Raw genomic sequence first — 22,941 nt, 5'->3', positions numbered from 1 at the left:
ATTCTGTAGGGTTAACTTTGACTTAGAGACTGAAAAAGGCTATTAACGGCGGCCCATGGATGATCTATCATCATTATCTCACCCTTCGTTCTTTCTTTCTGACAACTAAATCTTTTGATTAAATTAAAGATAAAATAAAAAATTAAAAGTTAAATTGTACTCTTTCAAGGATAAATCAATAAATAATAAACATATGCATATATAAAGGGGAATTAAAGATGATGTAACCAGACCAATAGCATTAGAGAAGGCTACAATACAAACCAAGCTTTGGTTATTTTATTCATGTGGTGCTTGGCGTCTCTCAGACTTGGTCCTACAACAAAACCATTTTATTGGTCATACACTTAATTGTCTCTCACAGCTAGAAATTAAGCACATGAATTTTTTTTTTGGGCCAGTGTGGTACTGCTTCATGCAGTTGAAGAACTAATTTTGTGAAAGTGAACCAAAAACGGTTCACCAGTAACAGCAAGCACCAAACGCCTGTTTCCTTGACGATCGACGTAAATGCCGACATCCAAACACCAGGTCTCATCATACTGGCAGAACACAAGCTTGTAGTCATTAGAGTCACAGGATTTGGAAGCTTTCTGAATTTTAAACCAACCGAGTTCAGTACCATGGAACCCAGAGAGTTTAATAGCAGGTGGTCCTTCAGATATATCCTTAGAAATGGCCCACCAAGGATTCTTTCTTTCACACTGCTGTGGGTAACTGAACTTTATTTGCAAAATTAGGGTTTCGTTTATGTAATAGGCGGGGTATGCAGATTCAAACTTAATTTCTAACCCCTTAGAGTTTGGATTGGGAGATTGCACTACAGTGATAGGGCAAGTGTCTTTCCCGAGTGCGGCTCGTTCTATTCCGCCACCGTTTCCTCTTATTGCCGGCAAAACGTAGTATATGAAACCGTTCCGAATCGGATCGCCATCCACGTCGAGCACGTCCTGGGCGGTGGCGGAAGGTAGGTATGAGGTGAAGGCGCAAAGTAGAAAGATAGCGAACAAGCTAGTGCTCTTCATTTTCTTAGGCTGCTATGGAAATGGCTTTTCTTAATTATTCAGTTGCATGAATAAGCAACGTTGGAAGAAGAATCTATTTATAGACGTACGTATTGGACTACTTGTCATTAGGGTTATTAATATTTGTATAAGTTTCTTTACAAGTATTTTTAAAGAGAAAATTTGAATTTCTCTATAAGCTAGGCAATGAGAGCACTCCATTAGTAGACAGCTTCTACAAATTTAGTGTTACTATTTATGACAGTAATTTTAAATATTTTTATATTATTATATACCTGTAGTACTTGCCTTCGTGTTTTTGTAGTTTTTATAATAATTTTGTTAATAAGGATGATTTTTTTTCTTTTGATTCTTGTTTTATAATATAAAATATGACATGATATATATATATATATATATATATATATATATATATATATATATATATATATATATATTTAAGTTTATTTAATAATATAAAATTAACAAGAAATTTGGCTATCAAATCTAACCAATGCATGCGTAAATGCACTCTTGGACACAAAGCCAATGATTCAAATTACAACAGAAATGGATAAAAAAAAAAAAAAAAAACACTCGTCAATGGAGACGCTAGAACAAACAAAGTTTTTATGAAGAACAAAATAATGCCAACAATATACTTCAGAGAAATTGTCGCATGAGCATGTGATGGATTATGCTCATTAAGGACAAAAATCAACACCTTATCCTTATGCACAACTAATAAAAAATTTGTAATTAATAAAATAAAAAATGTCAAAATGTTAATTAAGATAAAATAAAATAAGTAAATCCACTATTCTTTTCTCCATCTACACGTATTAAAAAAGAGTGATGATTCTTCCCTTCATTTACATACATACACACACATATGTGCTAAAAGCAAAAACAATGTATATATAACATTATTACAACGTTTTCTTATATTTTTTTAATTACATCTTTGGTCTTTGAAAAGAAAGAAATATATTAAAAAAAATCATCTTATTTAACTTAATCTAATACGAAACTAAATAAAAATGTTGAAATATTTTTGTTAACATTTAATGAATAAAGCAATAAAATAAATAAGGTGATTAATGAAAAAATATTCCTCAAAAAATATTTATAGCTTTCGAAAAGGAAAATATATAAGACTCTATTTGAGTTATGAAAATATTTTTATCTTTTCTTTTATAAATAATTATAAAATCATAATATATATATATATATATATTAAATTAAAAATAATAAAAAGTAATAAAAGTATATCCTTATTGATATCTCCTTTTAACTTTTATGTTAATACCAAACTAAAAAAAAATTAACTTTCTTTACACTAGAATGTCAGATTAAACGAAGCTTGGAAACTTTTATTTTAAAAATAATTGAAGTTAATTGCATTATTTTTTTATTGATTGAAATGTAATGAATAATTCAACATTTTTATTTATTTTCTTGCTAGATTATGCTTAAATAAGATAAATTGTATTTTTTTTCAAAGACTAAGAAATGTGATAAAAAAAAAAAGTGTTACTCATGCAATGGAAGTTAGAGTATTTTTTATTTTTACCACTACACTTGCTCTCTCTCACGTACTCTCTTTCTCTTAGTTCACTGTGATGTCTGTGCAAAGCCCAGTTGGATGGTTCTAGTTTCAATTAATGTTGAATTTGAAAATTTTATTATGAAGAATAGGATAAGGTTGGGAAACTTTTGTTTTTTTCCCTAAAATGAAAATTTGTATTTAAAATTTAAATTCTAAAATTAATAATTCTTGACAATTTTACATAATGTAAAACAGTTTGTCATATTGCAAGTTCCGTTAACACCATTTTAATGGAGGGACTGAAAACAGTATTTTTCGAGTTTGAGAAATTAAAAAATACAAATTTTAATTTAAGGAATAAAAATAAAAGTGTCTCAAATTTGAAAGAAAAAACATTTTTAAGAATAAAATTTATTCACAAACTAATTTCGACCCTAATATAGGTAATATAGTAATTATAACATAATTTTGTTAATAAGGATGAGATTTTTTGTTTTGACTCTTATTTTATAATATAATATATGACATAATATATATAGTAGTTTATTTAATAAAATAAAAACAATATAAACATTAACAAGAAATTTGGCCATCAAATCTAACCAATGCATGTATCATGGACCACAAATATCACCTACAAGGCAAGTAGGCAACAACCTGAAGACTCAAGTCACAGTAGACCGTCCATCTAACCAATGCATGCATAAATGTACTCTTGGACACAGCCCATGATTCAGATTACAATGGAAATGGATATAAAAAATAAAAAAAACACTCATCAATGGAGACGCTAGAAGAAACAAAGTTTTTATGAAGAATAAAATAATGCCAACAATATACTTCAGAGAAATTCTCGCATGAGCAGGTGTTGGATCATGCTCATTAAGGACAAAAATCAACACCTTATCCTTATGCACAACTAATAAAAAAATTATAATTAATAAAATAAAAAAAAATGCCAAAATGTTAATTAAGATTAAAAGAAAAAAAAAAGTAAATCCACTATTCTTTTCTCCATCTACACGTATTAAAAAAAAAAACTGATGATTCTTCCCTCCATTTACATATATATTGTACCGTAATTAAAATGTGTGATAAAAGCAAAAAAAAATGTGTAGATAACATTATTACAACGTTTTCTTATATTTTTTAATTTCATCTTTAGTCTTTTTGAAAAGAAAGAAATATATAAAAAAAAATCATCTTATTTAAGTTAATCTAATAAGAAACTAAATAAAAATGTTGAAATATTTTTGTTACCATTTAATGAATAAAACAATAAAATAAAATAAATAAGGTGATTAATGAAAAAATATTCCTCAAAAAATATGTATTTCAAAAAGGAAAATATATAAGACTATATTTGAGTTATGAAAATATTTTTATCTTTTCTTTAATTAATAATTATAAAATCATAATATATATATATATATTAAAATTATATCCTTATTAATATCTCTTTTTAACTTTTATGTTAATACCAAACCAAAAAAAAATAACTTTCTTTACACTAGAATGTCAGGTTAAACGAAGCTTGGAAACTTTTGTTTTAAAAATAATTGAAGTTAATTGCATTTTTTTATTTTATTGATTGAAATGTAATGAATAATTCAACATTTTTATTTATTTTCTTGCTAGGTTATGCTTAAATAAGATCAATTGTTTTTTTTCAGAAAGACTAAGAAATGCGATAAAAGAAAAAGTGTTACATCCTTATGGTGTTAAATGTCTTACTATGCTTAATTATTGATGGTTCATAATTATGATTTATATATGAAGGTTGAATTTATGATATGGTAAATTATTATGATATTGATATTGATGAATAGTAGTATATATAATTAATGTATGTTAGTTTGTTGGTTAACTCATGAGCAACATAATTTTACGTGTACCAATAAAAAAAATTATTTTAATTTCTTTCTTAAGGATAAGATTTATTTTTATCATTAGAAGGGAAACACAATTAACTGACAAAAGCCAAATATGGGTGATTAATTGATACACTTGACATGCTTCACTAAAAAATGAATAAAAAACTGAAATCGTCTACGTGTATGAACAAAAGCCAAGCATTTTGTGGTCGTCCTTGTGTGTGTAACTTATTGCTTAATTAATTATGTGAATTATGGATGATCTTCTCTATACGAAAAGACACTTGGTTGGCTGATAGACTGCTGATTGAAATACTGACATGCTTCAGAAGAAATATCAACAACATTAAATAAATCAAGAAAGCCTTGCTAGCTGCCTACGAATTAACAAATCATATTTCGTGCATTCGATTCCCACTATTAAATTCACCACTTTAGACTTCTATTGAATCTTTAATTAGTCCATTTTCGTTAGATGTTTATATATTCTTTTCTTTTCTTTGATTTCGTAAAAGGAGAAGCATTATAAAAGGAAAAATGTAAAAATATGGTTGTTAACTAGAAAAATAATAATTTAAAATAACGAATTATATTTAAAAACTTTCACAATTTATATTATAAACATGTATTTTATTACAACCTTAATTATTAAATTTTAATATCAGTTATAGTTTTGTATTTTTTTTAAAGTGTATCATCATTTGGGAAAACAAAATATGCATGATGAATTAGGGCAATAATATTATAATGTATAGTATCTATCTACGTGGTTCACCGGTGAGTCATGAATTTTGTATAGTTGGATTTAAATTAAAATAGTCAACGGTCCAGATTAGTTACTGTATTTTCAATTTTGTAATACTTGAAAGAATATATTAAAATGAGAATTGACATTTTTAAACTTAATCCGCCGGCATCTCCAACGCCGGGAAGGAGTCGAGCCATACGTGTGGAAATGTGTCAGAGATCCACTTTCCCAGTAGTTGATGAGAATCGAGGATTGAAACAAACACACTATTACATAGCAAAAGCACAATTAGATATTAGCAAAATTAATTATACTATTTATTTTAATTATTAATAAAATAATTTATTTTAAAACAAAAATCATAAGAGTGTAAAATTCATTAACAAACAAAAAGGTATGATTACCCAAAAACATGTTTTTTACCTACCAAGTAATTATAATATATAAAAAATCATTTAAATTTCTTATATTTTTACATTTAATAACTGGATCAACAAATAATTTTACTGTGTTTTTCCAATTCAATAAGCTAATTTTCATTTTTAACTAAATTAGCTTTTTTATTTTCAATTTCAACTGATGTATTATAAAATTTCACCAAACAAAGCCCAAAATATAAAAGAAATAAAAGTTTATGCTATATTTATAATAAATTATTGGCAAAGGAGAATCTTATAAGAAAATAAAATTACAACAATTTTATCAGTGATGTTCATATATCAACATTGTTTAACCCTATAAGACGAAATCGTGATTAAAGGTAATGCATTACTTATATTTTTTAAAAGTCTTCGAAAGTTTCTAGTAACATTTATAAAATGTTTTATTTCCATTAATTAATATTGTTTTCTTCTCATTTTCAGAATAACGGTAATTATGTCAATTCAGTTTGAAATTGTATTCTATTCACATTGTAACGTGTCGTTTCAAACTTCAATTCATACTGCAACACAATGATGATTCCGTTAGTCAGTTTTTTTACTTCATATTTAAAACTATCATTCCACTTTGTTAACTCCCTAGTCCATCCAATTCACAGTTCTATCCTACGGTATTTCATTTATGCAACACTTATTATCTGATGCACATTAACAATTTATTTGCACGGACATTTGTCTCCAGATGCAATCTTCGTATAAATCCAGAACAGCTAAATAACGTATTTCGAATATTAAAATATAAAATTACATGGATGAAATGTACAATATTAAAGTAACATATCGTAATACTCTTATTTTAGAATATACAACGGGTGCAAGGTTAAATTGTCAATTTAAAACACTTGCACTTCAATAAAAATTAAAAAAAAAAATCACTAAAACCCAATCATACTAGAGTCAATCATTAAGTGCACAGAACTTGATCAAAATAATAACCAAATCAAATTAATTTATAATTTATACCTTTTATCAAATCAATTCCTAAGATTTGTTGTTCCAAAAACATACTATACAAGTAATTACATCAAATTTATGCACATGATGTATGATCAGTACGAGACCATCACTTTCAAGTCATTATTGACACTTTTCACGAAGTAAAATTGGGGTCACACGCACACCTCCTAATTTATCCAGGGTTAAGATGCTCACCTCTTATGTGGAATTCAAATCTGAGTCGAATCAGCATTTTCATCCAAGGATTGCAGCAGCAACCAAAGTCATTATTACAAGAGCATGTCACATTCTCAAGGGCAGACATAAATTCATCCAAACACATCCTCAGTGATTTACGAAAAAAGAATCCTCTCTACTTTATAATATATTAATCATTGTAATCAATGTAGTCGTATACAGGGGCAGAGCCTAGGAAAACAAATTGCAGAATAAAGAATATTGAGTATCATAATGAAAAAGGTTTTCTATGCACATCAAATGCTTCGCAAGCTGTTAACTGTGGTTCCTGTTGAAACAAAAGGAAATAGGAAGAAGAAACAATAGCAGAAGTCAGTTTAACAATAGGAAACAAAGTGGACACAAACATAAAAGGCACTGATATAGGTGGTATACATGAACTAATGAGTTCGAATCATCGAGCAATTGACATAAATAAAACAGTCAAAACTTTTGTAATATGATCAGCAGATCAGGTAACTGTCAAATCTAACTATATTACCTGTCCCAGTCCACCGACACCGCTGAGACTCCCTCCAGTCAAAAGCATGGAGAGAAGGGATGTTACCACATCACCACCCCCGGTACCGCCGCCGCCGCCGCCAACATTTCTGATGGAAGTGCGCATTGCAGTAAGAATGCTGCCATAGGTAGCCCCATGGCCACGCTCTATGGCTTGGATGAAGCAAAATGTCATTGCCCCAGTCGATGTAATTTTTGATAGAGCCTGTTTAGAGGGATAATGATCATATGTTCAGAAAAAAGATCTCACAGGTCTAGATTGAAACAGTCAAGAGACAAATCAATTTGAAATTGCTGAAACTTACAGATGTATCAGCTGAAGTTTGATGATCGTCGCATCCACTGAAGCAGATAACTTCTCCACCACTAGATCCCTTCCATACACCGGATCTAGGGCGATGGTCCTCCCATACATATTGCCCACTCCTGTTACAAAGATATAAACAAAGTGTGAATAAAAGGTAAGTTAGGGTTTATAATGAGAGTCAATAATGACTAGTTAGTTAGTTAGAAGAGACTGGTTATAAATAGGGGAAATCAGATTAGAGGGAAGTATTCTTGAATTTGATAGATTCTGCAGGTGGAGAGATCCTTGGTGAAGGGGAAACCCTTGAGGAGAATTCTGTTCTACATTTCCTGTTCTGTTTGTCAATAAAGTTCTGTTCTTCTGGTTCTTTCTCAGTTTTTCTCTAGTTTCAATCTTATTTTTTCTGCGTTTCTATCAAGTTACCACAGAACTACACATGTTCTATGGAAATAAAGACTACACCCAAGAAATAAAATAAAGTGAAAACTATATTTATAAACCCAGGAAAAAGAAAGAAAATGCAAAATACAATACATATCTTAGTTGCCTTCATCTAAACTCTTCTCCCATGTTGGACTCTATTTTTCAAGGAATATATCCAAGTAAGCAAAGAAGATTAAAATAATAAAAATCAGGCTTTATCACACAAGTAGAGTAAGCTACATATAGTTCAATGGACAGACACCATCAAATCTTGTCAATCTGCCTTTTCATGTAACCAAACCACCTCAGGTTCTCTCATTTTTTACTCAATAAGTGACACTCCAACTTTCTCAGGCATACAGTATTTGCTACACTTATCTCAAGTTACATATCCAGACATCCACCTTCATGTTCTCATACGCACTATTAATCCTCATAATACTAATAAAGTACTAAACAAAAAAAGTACATAAATTTATTATTGTGAAAACATAATAAGAAGGATTTAAAAGTATTCTTGAAGACTTAACTCTATTTTTTAGCAGAAGATATGTGTTTCCTTTAGATAAAGTGTCACTGCATTGTTAAGAATTTTTCATTGGCCATCACATTGCTAAAGTCAACAGAGCCAAAATTCAGGAAGTTAAACCATGCAGAAACTATAACAGACTTTCTTTAGAAGGTAACCTGTTCATTCTGCAAAGAAATGGCAAATCTAGAACAGTGCCACTATGGCAGGCATCAATTAGTGCATGTAGCTTAGCTCCATGAGGAATAGGTCTAACAAGTGCGGCATTGATCTCATCATCTACAATCATACCCTGTGTTTCAAAATCAAGGGGACATAGAGTTTCATCATATCCATCAGCTTCATCACCACTATAGTTCCTTTGCTGTGATCCATGACCAGAATAATGAAAAACCAGGGAGTCTCCAGGTTGACATCCTTGTGCAAGCCAATACATTGCCATCCTGATGTTGTGCTTCGTTGGAAATTTGGGGCCATGGGGATCTTCTTCTTCTGCATTTTGAAATTCAAATGATGAGTACTAGTATATATGCTTTATGAATTTCTTTTTTTTTTCAACAAAAGTAGCATAGCATAATTAAGTCTTCCAAATTCTTAGACTAAATCATAAATATGCCCTGCATGTCAAATTTTAATATTGGATTTGGCTCCTCTAAAGTGAAAAAGTATGCAAGTGCTTTGACGTGTTTTTTTCTTCTATGTACCTATAGGATTTATAGAAAACGAAAACATAGCATGCATCTAAACAGTTGTACCAATCTCCAATGTGTGATAACTAAAATTTCCTGTCATATCTTTTATCTATTTTGAGCTTCACATTTTATCTGAGTTTATAAAAATGCACAATGAAAATATGTTGGACAGTTAGTGAAAGTTATAATCACATGAAAACACAGTTATTTATTGCATGCAATAGTGCCACAATTGTAGGCATCATTTTGCATCATGGCCTTCGCGTTGTGATTTTGTGGAGGACCTGTCATACCCCAAAATCCCAAATCATATGAATTAGCAGCTACAGTATTAGTGACCTTGATTGGTAACAAGGGGTTAAAGAACCCTCTTTTTCACCTGATTGTTAATTGTTCATCCAATCTTTTGGGGATAATTCTGCAATTTCCCCCTTTTTCCATTGGGTAGAGTTTGAAACTTCTTTCCCGTGTCTCTTCTATTCAACACAAACTGTCTATACCACAGCTCTCTTATGTGTTTCTGGCCAACCCTCAGTACTCCTGCAGCATTTTAGGCCAACCCACTAGCCTCTTCTGCTCTGTTCTCTTTTTTTTCCTTCTTTCTCAGCATGTCTATGTTTTTTTCCTCAAATTTTTATTATTCCTAAACTGTATTCAGATAGACAATTCAAAGTAGCAGAAAATTGGGAGGTATCTGCTGTTATTACAGTGTACCTTAGGACTATGATTTTTTACTATTAGTTATGAATGTCTTCAATTTTGAGAATTTTTATTTTTAAGCATTTACAAGTGCATAGTTTAAATTATTTAATTTGTATTATAAACTTCAGTATAGTGGCTATCCTACTATCCATTATCCCACGAAGGTTGGCCAATAAGCACCAGTGTCTTGGATTGATTAACATTCATGAAAATGAATGAAGTCAACAACTTAAAATTGTATTTGAGAAACAGGAAACTGCAAAGGACTGACTTAATTACTTAATTGTTAGAAGTGTAAATGCATGTAAAATTGAAACTAGTAATAAGATTTTGCCCAAATCCTCAAGGGCACAACACAAGAGTTGCTTAGTGAGATGGCGTGACTGTTGTCTGAACCAGTCAAACCAAGAATGAAGATAACAGATGTACATGGATTTCAGGTCAGATACTATTGTGAGTAAAAAGTATAAATACTTCCTTATGTATGATAAATTTAGCACAGGAATCATCTCCTTCCCCTCCTCCTCCCTAAAGCTTTTGATAGAAACTTAAAAAAAAAGTGATGATGACATTTTCTATTATTTAAAATTACCCTCCTCTTTCACCAAAAATTGAGTGTGTCACATAAGTGAATTTAACTCTCCAACATTTGGATGATAAGGAGAAAAATCATGCATTTACACTTTATATTTTCTCGTTTTATATGAATAACCATGAAATCAGAATTTCATAACACACCAAGAGGTAAAATCAATTAAATCACATATATAGCTAATGAATCTTCGTTTGAGTTACCAGAAGATAAGTTGTATTGTAACTTCTGTAAAAGGAAGAGAGCTGTATCTAATTTTTTCATTCTTCAATGTGAAGTCTAAACTAAGTAATTAACTCAATTTTTTATATTTATTTTATTCATAACAACCATATAGGAGTTTCTGATAACAAATTTTCATAAAAGCTACTGTAACTATACTCTTGAGGCAAATTGTTTAAAGCATCAAAGTGAGGACTAGATAATGATGGATATGAGTATTGCATCCACACAAAGTATTGAAACACTTATCGTATAAACTAACATATGAACCAAATTCAATAAAAATACAACAAAGATCTGATAAATTATATGTCTGAACACTTAAAATGCATTCTTTTAACGTCTAGTCAAATAAGTACATTGGATATGCAATTCCAAACGTGGTGAAGATGCAGAAGTCATGCAAGATTGAACAAAAGTACACATCAAAATTGGAGTGGATGGATACTGTTAGCAGAGATTTTGAGCAAGAGAATAAATTAATGTCACTTTCTATGATTGAAAGATAAAACATTTATTCAAAGAACTGCATTTAAGTTTTATCCTAAACTAATACTACCTAATCGAAATTTTTAAAAAATTGTTTACTCTGAAATCCAACAAAAAGAAGAATTCCTGCATTGAAGCCGCATTTAGAAAATCCCTCAATTAGCACGAATTAAATAATTAAAACGAAATTAATTGATAAAAATTACTAAAACCTGAATTATTGATAAGAACAAAATCCACTCTTAAGAAGAAAAAAAATCCCAATTTCTGCCATTCTGTCGGTTGCTTTTTCGAGAAGCAAACAAAATCTTAGAATTTGGATTTGGACCTAACTCATCCATACAACATTGGCTAGTAAGGTAAGGCGAGGGTTATTCCCCAACTTATAAACTTTAATTAGGGATAAGATCGGAGTTCGTGTGTTCAAATCCTCCAACTGACATTTCCTAACATAACTAATAAACTAACATTTCCGGAGGAAAAAAAATATCAATATCATTAGTTGATGTGGAATCTAGAACACAAAAACTAAGCGATCGAAGCGAAAGAAAGACGAGGGGGACGTACGTACCGGTGAGCATGATGATGGAAGATTCTGGAAAGCTGAACTTGTTGATGAGGAGGTACTTCATGCACTTGGCGTCGTTGATGCATCCCTTGAGCTCGTGTCGCGAGAAGCGGTAGGAGATGCCGACGATGACGGCCTTCTTGCGGCCGTGGGGGTTGGGCGGGGGCGGCGCGTGGCTGTAGGGAGAGGACGGAGGAGGAGGCGCGTGGGTGGAGGCCGGTGGCTGCGAAGGGAGGGCGCGTGGATCGCCGATGAGAGTGACAGCGCGGCAGAGGGCGCAGCGGATGGATCCCGCGCCAGGTGGCAGCTGCAGAGGGGTGCGGCAGTTGGAGCAGTTGACCAGCATGTTGCTGTACATCGTAGGTAAATTGGGGAAGAGGGTAGGGGCAAAATTGGGATTTCTGGGGGAGTGTGAAGAAGAAGGAGGACGAGGGTGTTGAAGCAAAACCAAAAACTAGCAGAGGTTTTGGGGAGAATGAGAATATTAGTCTTTAGGAAGAAACAAATCGAACGCAAAAGCTTTTTGTTTCTGAAAGCCAAAAGGAGCGACGCGTTGGTACTTTCCTAGAATTTGATTCGAAGATGGGTTTGACCTTCTGGGTGTCACATTCGGTCACTTTTCGGGAGCTGAAGAAGCTGCATTATATATAGTTTTCGGGAATTCAAATTGCATTTTTATATCTATAACTTTTTTATGTAAATATTTATACCTATATTATACTCTTTTCATCTCAAATATAAAAAGAAAAAAAACATGATACATTAATTAATAAAATTTATTTAATTACATTTAATTACGTAAATTTTAGTTAAGAAAAATTATAAAGTCAATAAAACTAGAATTTCGATTAAATGAAAAATATTTTAGAAAAAATAAAATAAAATAAGATAAAGGTAATTAGAATTTTTTATTTTAGTTAATAAATACTTTTCAAAATTTTAATAAAATTGGTGACAACTGCCCTTTTTCATAAAATTTCAATTATCTCTTGTGACATCCTCTCTGAGCACAGTGTGACACTCGTAGCACTTAAATCACAGTAATGTGCTTCAAGGCAACCCAAATCAACAATCAAGAACATCCAACTTTCCAATCAAGGAGAAAATTATCCATACAAAGTACTAGACTATTTATCTGTACCATTTAACTTATTTATTAAGATTGGTAAACTGTTTTTCTCAGTTAATTAAATTTACAAAACATCATTCCCAAATCTAACCCAAATAACTTAGTTAGGGAAAAAAAAAAAAAAACCCTTATTGTGTATGTTCCTCCTCTCCTTATTTTACCAAGCCATTATACAACAGTAGCCGGTTGTAGGTTTCACCAACACACCAGCATTTACATAAATTTACAAAAAGTGGAAAAAAGAAAAGTTATCTATAGGATAGTTTTACCATATGGATGCCATCACCCTTCCTCCCTCTATACAAGGACCACAGCAGATACAGATAACAAATCTGCTTCTTTTTTTTTTTCCAGCCAGCTACCTGGTGGTAAGGTGCTAGGAGCAAATAATGAAAAAGATCAAATCAAAGAAAGCATAATGCCAAAAGCAAATGTTGCAGTCGGCATGAAGCTGCTTAAACTAGTGTAGCCACCTAGTGAAGCTGCTTTCTTCTACAATCTCAAGCTTCTCTTCTAATATAAAAGCAGCTGAGATACTCTTTACACAACAGGAATTGAGAAGCTTTCACTGCTAACATGATAATTCTGTTTTTGTACAGCTTTTACAGCAGCTACTCTAGCTGCATTGGCTGCTCTATTAGAAGCTGCTACAGCTCTGTTCACCCCTTCATCTACCTTAGCCATATCATAGGCTTTCTCGGCAGCTCGTCTTGCTTCCTATTTGTTAAACAAATAAACACAAAATTTATAGTGAAAATTGACTCTCAATGCTGTAAATTATATAACTGTCTGCAATTTGTTTTTTCTCTTTCCATTGACAAGATTGAGCCTAATTTTATGCACAAAAGACAAGTACAAAAATCTGTAAGTAGACAGTATCCTCAACTTCAATAAAATTTTCCTTCTGGCAATTTCTAAGCTAAAGAGTAAAGACTCAAATTGAAACAAATACTTAACTAATACCTATTCTAAGTGAAACATAGGCTTAATGGCACCAAATATCTATTATACCTTAAACCTCAACCATGATCAACTCCTCCCTACTCAAAATCAAGGGCTAAATATAACAATGAAATAATTTTACTACAAAAATTAAAAGCAAAAGGCAAGGGATAACCAAAACCCTGAATTGCTAATAACATAAATTTTCAAAACACACAAATGGAATGAATCATGTAATAATCATAATTGAGAATTGATGCAACCTGAACCAAGAAATTAAGAAGAGCAGAACTGATTTATATTGATGATAAAGAAACAAAAGAAACAATATAACCCAGGTAATTTGAGGAACCCAGAGCCTCCTAAACAATTTTCAAATATCCCCCCCACCCCCTCCTAAATATTATCTCCTACTCCTATATATAGTTTCTACCTCCCATCCTCAATCCTAATTATAATTAGTGTAATTTATAAATATCCTAATTAAATCCTAAAAAGATAAAGATAATGATCTCCAAATAACAGAAAAGGCAAAAACAAGAATTCCCTAATAACAGAAAAGATTATGATCTTCTAAAAAGGTAAAGATAATATATCCGAAAAAGGTACAAATAATGATTGCCTAACTCCTTTTTGTCTTCCTTCTCACATAGACCTCCCTAATAGGGAAGCACACCCTATCAAGAATACTACCCAAGCAAAGTTAATCAGCGAAAGACTGGGACATCATACTAATCTTTGGAATAATATATTCATAGCAACTAGAAATGACAGACTTGTTTGATTCCAGACTGATATTCCTGGGACACCATGTCGACAAACATAAAATGATAGACACCAACAGGAAAGAATATTTAACATAACTAAAGGAAATAACTCATTAACATAAAGAATGAACCTGCACTGCATTGAGTACTTTGGAATAATAGACACCAACAGGAGAAACTGGAGAAGTGGTGTTCCGTGTGCTTGGAATGTCAAGGACTCCATTTTGCCAGTGACCAGATTGGGTTTCACCATTTCTAAATGTATACATTCCAAGTCCTTGCCTTCTGCCTTCATGCCAGGCTCCTTCATAACGATGGCCATTCGCAAAATGATATATGCCAAAACCATGCATCTTGTCTGCAAAGTATTCACCCGCGTATGTATCTCCATTTCTAATTAAACAGATGTAATTAGTTCCACCAAAAATGCAACATTTAAACTTTTCATGGTAGGCAAAGAAAAAGGACAAAGACACTCCATTTCTAATTCAAGTTAACAATAAGGACGTAATAGTTATTCTTCAGAAGAAAGGTCTCCAGCATTTGTCAGAAATCAGGACACATTGATGCATAACATGATTAAGAACCAATTGTTACATGTCACGGATCCAAGACATTGATACTAACCACAATGTTGGGGATTTGCTGAGGGAAAAGCAGTCGGTATATTTTCAGATGTTCAACCCAGTATCTACCCAAGTGCAATCATCATAGAACAGATAGTCTGACAGAAACTGTACCAAAAACGATAAACTAAACAAAAAAAGGATGGGCTTTTATTGAATATCACTCTCCTTACTGAATCTGAATAAAAATGGTTGCAGAATCAAGAAGGAAGATGAAATAGAAGAAATATAGTCAAATATCTCACAGCTCCAGGAAATTTGAGTATTGACGCTCCCTCTCAAACTCTACTCCAAAACCAAAAGTTACCCTCAATATTTAATATATACCCTGTAATTTCTGTTTCTCACTCCCTAACTGACTGTCAATACTGTTGCAGCAAAACTGACTCATTCTATTCCTATCTATGCTATCATCCTTAAGGCTTTAACATCATCTCATCCTAAATTTTCAATTGATTATTCTTATACGATACGACGTGGAAGCAAGCATGCACAAACAGGAACACAACGATCCAAAATGAGCATTGGCAGAGAGAATTGGAATTGAATTAAAATTTAGAAACTAACCTGAAATGGTAATGGCCAAGGCCATGCTTGACCCCCCACTTAAACTCCCCAACATAGCGACTCCCATCCTCGCAAGTGTGAACCCCAGACCCATGGCTCTGCCCATTAGACCACTCTCCAGCATAGACATCCCCGGTGTAAAACCTATAGACCCCAAACCCGTGCCTCAGCCCCTGCCAGTAACACCCACGGTAGCGGCTCCCACGCGCCCACGTCTCCACCCCATACCCATCGTACTTCCCGTCCACCCAATCCCCCTCGTACCTCCCACTCCTGCTATAGTAATACACCCCGCTCCCCGAACACTTCCCCCGATGAAACTCCCCCTCGTAAACGTCGCCGTTTCCAAACACCTACACCCAGCCACACACACGAGTTATAATATAAAAACTAACAAATTAACGAATATAAAAAAACAAAGAATGTAACAACTAACATAACATTTATGAATACATAAACAAACAAACCTGCACCCAGCACCCGGACGCCGCGGCGCGCTTCTCCGTCTTCGGCCTCGACCCGATCGTCCAGAACACCGGAAGAGCGGGCGCGGGACGGGAGGCGGAATTCTTCGCCGCCTTGAGGCGAACCGAACGGAGAGGCAAAGGGAAAGCGAGGTTAAGAGAAAACACGAGCGCGGCGGAGAAGGCGATGGCGGAGAGGAGGTCGAGGAGGAAGGAGCGCGAGATGAGGAAGTAGAGGTAGAGGAAGGGGACCGCGAGTAGGAGCAACGCGCGCTGGCGCCTCACGCGCCGCAGCGCGCGGAACGCGGCGCTCTTCGCGGCGACGGATACGGAGAAGAAGGCGGCGTTCTGGGGCTTGAAGATGTGTTTCTGTTTGGAGAGTGAAGGGGGAGGAGGAGGAGGAGGAGGTGTGGTTGGCTGCGGTGGGGATTGGGGAGATATATCGATTTCGATTTGGGGGTAGAATTGCTGGTGGCGGTGGTAGGGGTGTTTTTGGAATTGCGGATTGAAATCGGAAGAGACGCCTACGCTTTCTTTTCCGATCTGAACCTCTGATTTCTTCTGATGCATTACATGAATGTCCCACCCTAACGATTATTCTACTACACCTTTCTTTCTAAATCTTCTTTCTCTTTCTTTCCTTTGTTCTCTGGATTTTTTCTTTTTCTTCTTTTTTTTTTATTTTGTGCCCAATCGGAGGTTTAGCGACTCTCTCTCTCGGAGCGGAGCGCGATGGATGTTTTGTGCTTGAAAAGCGGAGTGTGTAAGAGTTTACGGTAGTAATAAATAAATAATTATTATTATAGGAAAATGGAACAAAAAATTGAGAATTCTAGAATTTAAATTAGAGAATTAATTTATAAAGAGAAGAAGAACCATATTCTTTGGAGATTGGAGCTGTCCTTACGTTAACTTCAAGGTCACCTTTTTTCTTTTTCTTTTTCTTTAGTTGATTTTTTGCAATGTAATTCAAAAGCGGTGTGTGATTGGATTATAAGATACCGGACAACAAAAGAAATGAAAAAATAAAATAAATAATACTATTAGTGGTTTGAATAGATAAAAAAAAAAAGTGACAAAAAGAAAATAAAATCATGTTAGACGATATCAAATTTTTTTAGTGTATTTTTTTGTGAATATAACAAACATATACTCCAGAGGAAGTAATATACATGACTCATATCATATTCATTTAATATTTCAGTACGCAACAGTACCTAAAATAGGATTGCTTAAAAAAACGTGTAACAAAATAAATATTTATAGTATCAAATCTTTAATTTATCAGATTCCTATAATATATTATAATTATTATAACATATAATATAGATAACGGTATATTTGTATTGAGCAAGTCTTTCTCTCTTGACTAGGTTTCCTAGTCTATATTCAAAATTTAACAACGTGAATCCCACGTTCCAATTTTCTTCCTCTCTTAATTAATGTCCGAGTCTTTCAAACAAAGTACACATACAAAATTTTTTGTTTTTTTCTTTAGTCCGTAAATCAATCCATTTAATCGATACATAAAGAAGAATAGTCCATGATTGATTTAATCATGATTAGTCATAGCAAAATTACGTCAAAATTTGAACATAACTTTACATACTTATAATCAAAATTAGTCTCATGAAAAAATAATTGCTTAATTATTAATTTAATTCCAGGTTATTTTTAATTATTCAATTTGATTTTCAAATTTTTAAAAAATACAATCTGATCTTTAAGTTCTTAAAAATGAATTAATCTAGTCCCAAAATTTTTAAAAAATTCAATTTAATCCTCAAGATTTTAAGAAAATGAATCAATTGAATCTCCAAATTTTTAAAAAAGAACCAAATTAAACCATATAGAATAATTTGAAGAGTTTCTCTTCATCCTTCTTCTATCTATCACTCAAATGTATGGGGAGTTTTCAATTACCCCAACGACTCACTTTACTGTCAATGACCAATTCAAGTTTTTTTTTTATCAGTCAATTCAAGTTTACACATTTAAGAATCACTTTCTACCTAATGAATTAAAAATAACAGAAAAGATTAATTATTCACTCTTTCAAGATTACACAGTAGTTTGTACAAGCATTATTGATCAACATTAAATTTTTGTTCCCGGATAAAAGCACTCAATGCCATTTTCCTTGATCTTGAAGTGAAAATTGTGAGTCTTAACGGTTGAAACTCCATGTCGATGCTGTGTTTCCTTATCTAACACCATCAACTGCATATGAATAACAAAACATAATCAACCGAAAGTTCACATGATATGATTTAATCCTTAGTTACAGATAGCAGTTGCTATACTAAATCATCTTGAACCGAAGAGAAATCCAAGCAATCAAAAAGGTAGCATGAGCTATTAGCAGTTGCAATGTACCACTACATTACTACAACATAATTCAACAACGGGAAGATAAACAATAATGATTTATTTTCTCCTTTATGTTTAATTGGTAGGGATCAGAATGCCTTATACATGCCCTGAGTGCCACTGATGATAGATATTTGGAAGGATTCAAATGGTGAGCTGGAAAATTGAATTGTGAAAAATATCATTGTTTTTCAAGGTCTGCAGATCAAGTGCTCCACTTTATTATGAGGTGACCAAGGGCACATGACGCAAATAGAACAAATTTAAGGTATCATAAAAATGAAGACAATTTTCCTCGGTCATTGGGATGTAATACAGAAGGAATGACTGAAATTCGAGGAACAACCCTTGGAGCTCCTTGTATAAAGACGGTAACATTTAATTATCAAGAAGATGAAAAATAGATCAAATACAAAAGACAGATGGTTTGTAGAGGAAGAGTGAAAAACATGGGTCTTGAAAGAGTGACTCCGTGAATTGCTAACATAATGCTGCTTTTGTTTGAATTTCAGCTTCAATTCTTCAATTAACTGTAAAAATGATAAATTTGAAAAGGGTACTAACAATGAATAGATCTAAAGGAAAAGTCAAGTCATTTGATTAGTACCCAAACACCAGAAGGAATCAGAGCGAAATAAGCTCACCATATACCAATAAAACTTAAGATCAAGTTTCTTAGTAAAGATCAAACTCAAGACCTTGTAACCATATTGGCCAAAGGTATATAGCAACTTTAGTAAATTGTCACTTTTTTCTTAGCTTTAAAGGTCCCTTAGACAGTGAGAATGCTTTGTAACAAGTAGCCTCTTGCCTTGAAGATTTTTCCTATTCTGTATTCCAAACAGAAAAGCGGCAGTGGCAGGGTATATATTTAATCAACAAAATGAAATAATGGAAAATGACAGTTTTGTCATTAGCTTAGAAATTAGACCTAGATGGAAAGCTAGGAACTCCAGGTTCCCTTCATGGTGTAGGTGTCAATCTCTACCAAATGGAATTAAATAGGTCGTTTTAAGTAACAAGATAATATTTTAAAAAAATGTGGAATCATATATAGAGCTGCAGAATGAATTTATTATATTGCTGAATGATACACTATACCTGCCCATGCACATCTTTTGCCAAACCAGTGGCCAATGGTTCAGCCTTGACCAAAATGTCAGCAAGGAACTCCATCTCTAACATAACAGCAGTCCTGTCTCCGTTCAAATAAATGTCCTTATGGTCGAGTGCAATAAATGCACAACCCTGTGTCAAGAACAGAAAAATAAAAAACTAAAAACATTGGAATAGATTTCAAACACAGGTAAGGTAGTATTAACTTACATATTCTGAATCAGATGTTAACGTATGGCAATAATGCACCAAGTTTAAAACATCATTGGAAGAGCCATTAGCAGCAACTTCAAGAAAGGATATATCATCTATCATGATAGAGATGAATTTCTTGTCTTGATGTAATGCAGTGATCACTCTTTCAATTTGCTCAAATACAGAAGCAAGCCCATCATGATTGGCTTTTCCTTCATCTAGTCATCAATAAAATTGATGTTACTCAATCAAGTATATAATCCATCAAATTTTATAAATTTCTCAATTTCTTTATTCTCAAATAATAAATTATGCCAAATACATTAAGGATAAGACTCAAAAGTAAGGATTTTAAGCCACTATAAGACCCAACAATACTAGACTTAGCACAAGGCCCGTGGCAGAAAACTGAAAATGAAAAAAGCAATACTTATCCTCTAGGATGCCAATGTGAACTAATAAAATTGGACAAGTAATATAATAACTATAACAATTTAGAGGGTTTAGACTAGGAACTAGCAAACAAATTGCAGTCCTTTGTTGCATGTGGTTGAAAAATGGCTGGACAAAGTTTTAAGAAGGCACACATACCTTCCCTTTGACTCCCTAGCGTTCTAAGAAGAGGTGAAAAGCCCCCCTAGAATGAATGGCTTTTCTGGATAACTTTTTATCTTTCAACTCATCTCAGGTATTAAAATACACCCAGCGCATGGGGCTCCTACTCTAAACTTTAAACACAATACACTGGTAACAATCAAACACAAACAATTGCAACGAATCCATTCTCACATCATTTAATTTTTATTTCAAACAAACAGTAAGACCAAAGTGTCAAGAAAATAAAAAAGAACCAAATACCACCAATACCTGAGTTTCTCACCTGGACACTGCAACATAAGCATGTCAAGGAAAAACAATCTTCCATTATCTCTTTGAGCAGCTAAGTTGCAACCCTATCACAGGTACACATGAAGATTGTCAAACATCGTAACAGAATACAAACAGAACAATCTGACAAACAATTGACTAGCATGCAATGAAACAAAGAAAAGGCACGGGGACACTATCATATTTCCTTTGGTACTGTTGTCATTAAAAACAACATTAATTGATAGAAGCAAAGACATCAAATGTAAAACGAAACTTTAGTCACCTTATTAGTAACAAAATCAGTTTCACCACCAAATAAACATTAGAACATAGGAGTTATCACAAGGTTGACTTGGTGGTTGAAAGGAGAAGAGGGAGGGAGAGGTTGTGGGTTCAAATCCCTCTCACTAACAAAAACTAACAGACTAACATTTACTGATAAATACAAGGTGTGTTGGGTGGTTAAGGGGAAAGAACGTGGGTTCAATCCTTCTGCTAGCAAAAAAAAAATTATCAATTAACAACTAACATTTGGCGATTAAAAAAATATTAGAACATAAATAACAGAACCAATACACACATACATACTACGAATAAAATGTTTATATAGAGAGAGAAGGAAAGTTACAAGCTTTCTGAGGACGCGATCATAGTGGGAAAAAGGGTGAGAGAAAGCGAGGAAGACGACGGCGGAAGAAGGGTGAGAAGAGAAGGAGCGTTTGAGGATTTGGTGAAGAACGAAAGCGGCGCTTGTGTCAACACAATCTTCCACAAGCACGAAGCGACCACACAGAGGCCATGGCTTCGCATTGTTGTTGTTAAGCCCTAAAGCTTCATCGAGAAGGTTCCAATTTTTCTGCTCCATCTTCTTCTTCTTCTTCCGCTTCCAGTTCTCTGGCTCTCCTATGTGTCTGTATATAAAACTTCGGATCCAAATGCATCGGGTACGACCCGGGAAAATGTTCTTTTTTCTTGACCCAACGACCCTACCCGTTAGTTAGTTATCTAACCCGGAACAGTTGAAGTGTGTGTTTATTAGAGGAATGTTTGCAAAATTAATTTTGAATGAAATGAAATTAATTTTGCAAAATTAGTTTTAGTGTAAAATTTCAACATAACACATGCTGTTTTTATCACTTTTAAGTTTTATGTTCTAATCAAAATGAGGTTTTGAGGCAAAATTAATTTTACTTAACAATAACTAAATATTGAAAGTTTTGAAAAATTAAGTTTGATCAAAGTTAATAAATTCTCACCAACTAGTAAATCAAGCACACTTAATGAATGTAGATTTGTTAAAGTGAGGTATGACGTGGAAAATTAACCTTACCTATCACAAGTTTCATCAAGGTTAGATTGTTATAAATCAATCAATCTTGTTATATATAAAAAGTGAGTTGACTCACTTAGAATTTAGCTCACCCAAGTTGGATTGGGACTAGAGCATTCTTACTTTACTTTAAAGATTTAACTATAAATTTTATCATTCAATTTTCTTTTTTGCAAATTTTATCATTTAAATTTTTTATTTTTTACATATTTTATCATCGTTGACACGTCATAGAAAATGTTAAAAAAATCAAAATAATGTCATTTTGTTACCAATGCAATGATAAAATATGCAAAATAAAAAAGTTTGATTAGTAAAATTTGTGAAATGATAAAAGTTGGATGATAAAATTCAAAAAAAAAAATAAGTGATAAAATTTATTAAATGATGAAAGTTAGGTGATAAAATTCACTAAAAAAGTTGAGAAATAAAATTTACAATTAAGTTTTACTTAAATGTTAAAAATATACAAATTATAAATATATAATATGTCACCCTTAATTATTTGGTAATTATAATCTTCAATTTCAAATGCCGCAGTATTAGTTTTAAAACTTTATTGAATGTCTAATTATTTTAATATTTTTGTTCCAAAAAATGAAATAATGTATGAATTTTATTTTATTTTTAAAAAATGATTTTTTATTTATTTAAGGTAAACCAAGTTTTAATCCACCCGCACGTGGTGGATTGAGATAGATTGGCTATTTCTTGGCTTGCCAAATAGTGAG

At 32.7% G+C, this 22,941-nt stretch overlaps 4 protein-coding genes across 5 annotated transcripts; all 4 read right to left on the bottom strand.

The window, feature by feature from the left end:
• Window positions 1–252: 252 nt before the first annotated feature.
• LOC100798239 (kunitz-type trypsin inhibitor KTI1-like) lies at window positions 253–1,089 on the bottom strand. Its single transcript, XM_003532185.5, has one exon. It carries the CDS (start codon window positions 1,023–1,025, stop codon window positions 414–416), a length of 612 nt encoding a protein of 203 aa, XP_003532233.1. The 5' UTR covers window positions 1,026–1,089; the 3' UTR covers window positions 253–413.
• Window positions 1,090–6,903: 5,814 nt separating this feature from the next.
• Window positions 6,904–13,042, bottom strand: LOC100808327 (metacaspase-1). Its single transcript, XM_014779475.2, has 5 exons — window positions 11,838–13,042; window positions 8,728–9,061; window positions 7,616–7,736; window positions 7,291–7,515; window positions 6,904–7,077 (listed from the first exon to the last, which is right to left on the bottom strand). The coding sequence occupies exons 1-5, from the start codon at window positions 12,190–12,192 to the stop codon at window positions 7,018–7,020; spliced, it is 1,095 nt and encodes a 364-aa protein (XP_014634961.1). The 5' UTR covers window positions 12,193–13,042; the 3' UTR covers window positions 6,904–7,017.
• A 52-nt stretch (window positions 13,043–13,094) lies between these two features.
• On the bottom strand, window positions 13,095–17,170 carry LOC102667330 (phosphatidylinositol 4-phosphate 5-kinase 5). 2 transcript variants are annotated; one of them, XM_006586140.4, is made up of 4 exons: window positions 16,333–17,170; window positions 15,866–16,218; window positions 14,804–15,065; window positions 13,095–13,680 (listed from the first exon to the last, which is right to left on the bottom strand). In XM_006586140.4, the coding sequence occupies exons 1-4, from the start codon at window positions 16,897–16,899 to the stop codon at window positions 13,504–13,506; spliced, it is 1,359 nt and encodes a 452-aa protein (XP_006586203.1). In that variant the 5' UTR covers window positions 16,900–17,170; the 3' UTR covers window positions 13,095–13,503. The 2 variants fall into 2 exon arrangements, with proteins under 2 accessions (XP_006586203.1, XP_006586204.1); XM_006586141.4 differs by having other exon boundaries at window positions 14,822–15,065; window positions 16,333–17,152.
• Window positions 17,171–18,272: 1,102 nt separating this feature from the next.
• On the bottom strand, window positions 18,273–21,768 carry LOC100797712 (UPF0405 protein C3orf75 homolog). The gene is made up of 5 exons (NM_001252780.2): window positions 21,509–21,768; window positions 20,891–20,963; window positions 20,026–20,228; window positions 19,801–19,947; window positions 18,273–18,549 (listed from the first exon to the last, which is right to left on the bottom strand). The coding sequence occupies exons 1-5, from the start codon at window positions 21,743–21,745 to the stop codon at window positions 18,427–18,429; spliced, it is 783 nt and encodes a 260-aa protein (NP_001239709.1). The 5' UTR covers window positions 21,746–21,768; the 3' UTR covers window positions 18,273–18,426.
• Between the last annotated feature and the right edge of the window lie 1,173 nt (window positions 21,769–22,941).

The sequence above is a fragment of the Glycine max genome, chromosome 8, assembly GCF_000004515.6.
Source record: "Glycine max cultivar Williams 82 chromosome 8, Glycine_max_v4.0, whole genome shotgun sequence".
Lineage (NCBI taxonomy): Eukaryota > Viridiplantae > Streptophyta > Magnoliopsida > Fabales > Fabaceae > Glycine > Glycine max.
This window is presented reverse-complemented; position numbering and strand designations above follow the sequence as displayed.